Genomic DNA, 3050 nt, shown 5'->3' with positions numbered 1-3050 from the left:
TTCCTAACTGCTCAGTCAGAACAAATTCCTCAGAGACCAGAAGAACTTCGTCTCAGTCACTGAAGAAATTTGACTGAACTGTATGAGATTTCCAATGGGTTCACTCGAAAGGATTGGTAGGTAGGATTTGAGTTGAGCATCATATGGAAATTTTTCCTTAGTATTTCTTCGACCCCTTTAACAGTACGATATTTCCTATGACTCAAGAAAGAGAAAATGAAACTACAAAAACAAAAGTCTTCATACTTCATGCTACTCGAATGAATACCAAGTCTTCAGGATTGTACCAATTTTCTTCACTTTCAAAGTCTTCAGAAAGCCAAAGTCTTCAGTCGAAAAACTTCATTTTTAGGGGTCGACTTTCTCTGTAAATATCAAACTCTTCATAAACTTATAGACCTGTGTACACTCATAAACACATTAGTCCCCTAACCTATAAGTTTTCAATACATTAAAATCACTAAGGGGCACTAGATGCACTTACAGTAATGAACTTGAGCACCCAATGAATGAGACAAATATGCCATAGACGATGATGCTCTTCACATTCTCCTTGGGGAGAAGTACCACATTAGAGAAGTTGATTCATTGGAGATTTGCCACATGCATATGTAGATCGGTAGTACAAACCAAATATGAGCCAACCTCATTTTGACGAATTTGACTCGAACTAAGTTTTTAATATAAAATCCAATGCTTTATGCAAAATAAAAATACAACTCGAACTAGACTTATTCCTAGGATAATATGAGATATTATTTTGTTGGATTTCGCTAAAACCCGAACTTCAGATTTTTTAGTGAATGGCAAATCGAACATTCGTGACACCAAATTATGTTTCGCGAGGATATCAATTTTCTCCGGCAATCCTGACAAATCCCGAGGACAACATAATTTGCCGTCCAAGGCGTTCGATTTGTCACGCCAGATTTTTAATATTTCCCTACTTCTATAATAATGATAAAAAAGGACAAGTTGTACTCTCTCCATCCCATAATGTAAAAACGTTTTTGACACCGCTGCAGTGCAAAAAACATTCTTATATTATAGGACGGAGGAAGTATAACAGAAACGTCCTGTCCGCGTGGCGCGTGCGGATCGGAAGATACAAACAAACCTAGTCATCCGCCGATCCGATCAACTCCGTAGGGCAAGGGGCCGGTTTGCCTTGCCATGGCGGCGGACAGGCTGAGCAAGTTGCCGGACTGCCTGCTCCAGGCCATCCTCTCCTCCCTGGGAGCCAGGCAGGTCTTGCAGACGACGGCTCTATCGCGGCGGTGGCGACACGTCTGGCGTGGCGCTCTGTGCCTGTCCCTCGACATCGACCAGCGGGAGTTCGAAGCAGCGTCGGCCGACCGCGACGGCAGGAGCAGCAGATCAGTGGAGCTCGAGGAGAGGGCAAGGTTCGACGACTTCGCGGACAGCCTCCTCCTGCTGGAGTTGCACCGCCGCGACGGCGCCGACGGCCTGCCCCTGGACCTGGACTCGCTCCGCCTGCACGTCGTCGACCATCTGCAGGCCAGCCGGCGGAGGCTGCCGCTCCACATCAAGTGGCTGGACTGGGTTCACGGCTGCCTCGACCGCTACCGTCCCGCCGCGCTCGAGATCCAGAGCAGTTACGACATAACCGTCGACCTGCGTCTCATGGGCCTCCGCTCCGATCTGAGCCGCCTCAAGACGGCGCGCCTCGTGGTCCTACACAGCGGCGGCCTCGGCGACTCCGTGTGCCCTCAGCTGGAGCACGTCGAGTTCACCAGCTGCGCCATTGGTTTTGTGGAGGTGGTGACCAGTCCCACGCTGAAGAAGCTCGTCATGGACCGTTGCTGGAGGAGAGGGGACATGAAGCAACGTGCTACCCCGCTCGTCGACGCTCCTGCCCTTACTTCTCTACGTCTGGTCCTCGAGTTCCAGGGCATATGGGTGTTCCGGACGCCGTCGCTCGTCGAGGCATCGGTCCGTTCCACGAGACGGTGGGTCGACAGGTTCGACGAATACCAGCTTCTCTGCAACCTCTATAACGTGACAAGATTAGAGCTCTCCGGCTTCCTGGCGCTAGAGAAGGTGCGTTCTATGGCCGACGAGAACTTCTCTTTCACTTTTACTTTGGCTTATCTTTCATGCAGTGCAGACACAAGGCGAGCAAGAAAGCAATTTTTATGACACTGAATTCCTCTTTGTTTCAGATTAGGATGAAGCGAGGACATCAAGATTTGCCAACATTTCGTAACCTGACTACATTGCTCTTGGACGAGTGCGACTTGACCGGTGAAGTTTACAACATGCTAGAGTTGTTTCTTAACAATGCTCCCAACCTGGAGAAACTTACTCTGCAGAATTGCAAGGTACTTAGATATCTCCCCTTACTCCCAACTTGAAATAACAGTTAAGCTTGCATTAATAGTTTCAACTTAAATTAAAGCTTCCGCAAGATTGGACCGAGTCGAAGAAGATGTGTCTGAACCTCAAGTTTAGGGAGATCAACTGTCATAAGGAGGGCGATCTTCAACAGGTGGATCATTGAGCTTTTGCTGGGATTGAAGAACGTCCAGAAGACCGGCATTTGCTAAGAAACAATGAAGGGACTTGGGCGTTGATCAAATAAATGTTCTATTCAATTCAAACACAAGCATGCTTGTATTCAAATAGGTTACAGGAAACCAAGAAAAACTCTTGCAGATAACATTGCTATCATCTGCTTTCTCTCTGCCCCGAGGATTTGTAAGAGCGTGACTATGACTAATAATACTCAAAATGATATTTGTGATGTCATCTAAAGACACCATATATATTCACTCATAATAAAGTTGGCTATTACTCTCACAGAATCGTCATATTGGTAGGCTCCATATGCATATGCATTATCGAGGAAGGATGTCGAGGTGATGTGCAAACTCAAAGCCTCCATATTTACTGCCTCCATAATCATGGGACCTACTCGTCAATGGGACATCCCTTTCCCCAATCTCCCTGCCATCCCATGAAGTTTCCTTCGTGCCATAGCCATGCTAAAGGCGCTCTATATCTTCATGAAGGACGCCATATTTGGCTAC

The 3050-nt window shown here is 47.0% G+C and overlaps 1 protein-coding gene across 1 annotated transcript; it reads left to right on the top strand.

The window, feature by feature from the left end:
* The first annotated feature begins 1173 nt into the window (after positions 1–1173).
* On the top strand, positions 1174–2724 carry LOC119315901 (MEIOTIC F-BOX protein MOF-like). Its single transcript, XM_037590345.1, has 3 exons — positions 1174–2061; positions 2184–2342; positions 2420–2724. The coding sequence occupies exons 1-3, from the start codon at positions 1174–1176 to the stop codon at positions 2519–2521; spliced, it is 1149 nt and encodes a 382-aa protein (XP_037446242.1). The 3' UTR covers positions 2522–2724.
* The last annotated feature ends 326 nt before the right edge of the window (positions 2725–3050 follow it).

This window comes from Triticum dicoccoides, chromosome 6A, assembly GCF_002162155.2.
Source record: "Triticum dicoccoides isolate Atlit2015 ecotype Zavitan chromosome 6A, WEW_v2.0, whole genome shotgun sequence".
Taxonomy (NCBI): domain Eukaryota; kingdom Viridiplantae; phylum Streptophyta; class Magnoliopsida; order Poales; family Poaceae; genus Triticum; species Triticum dicoccoides.
Note: the sequence above shows the minus strand (reverse complement) of the source record. Positions and strands in the feature narration are given on the sequence as shown.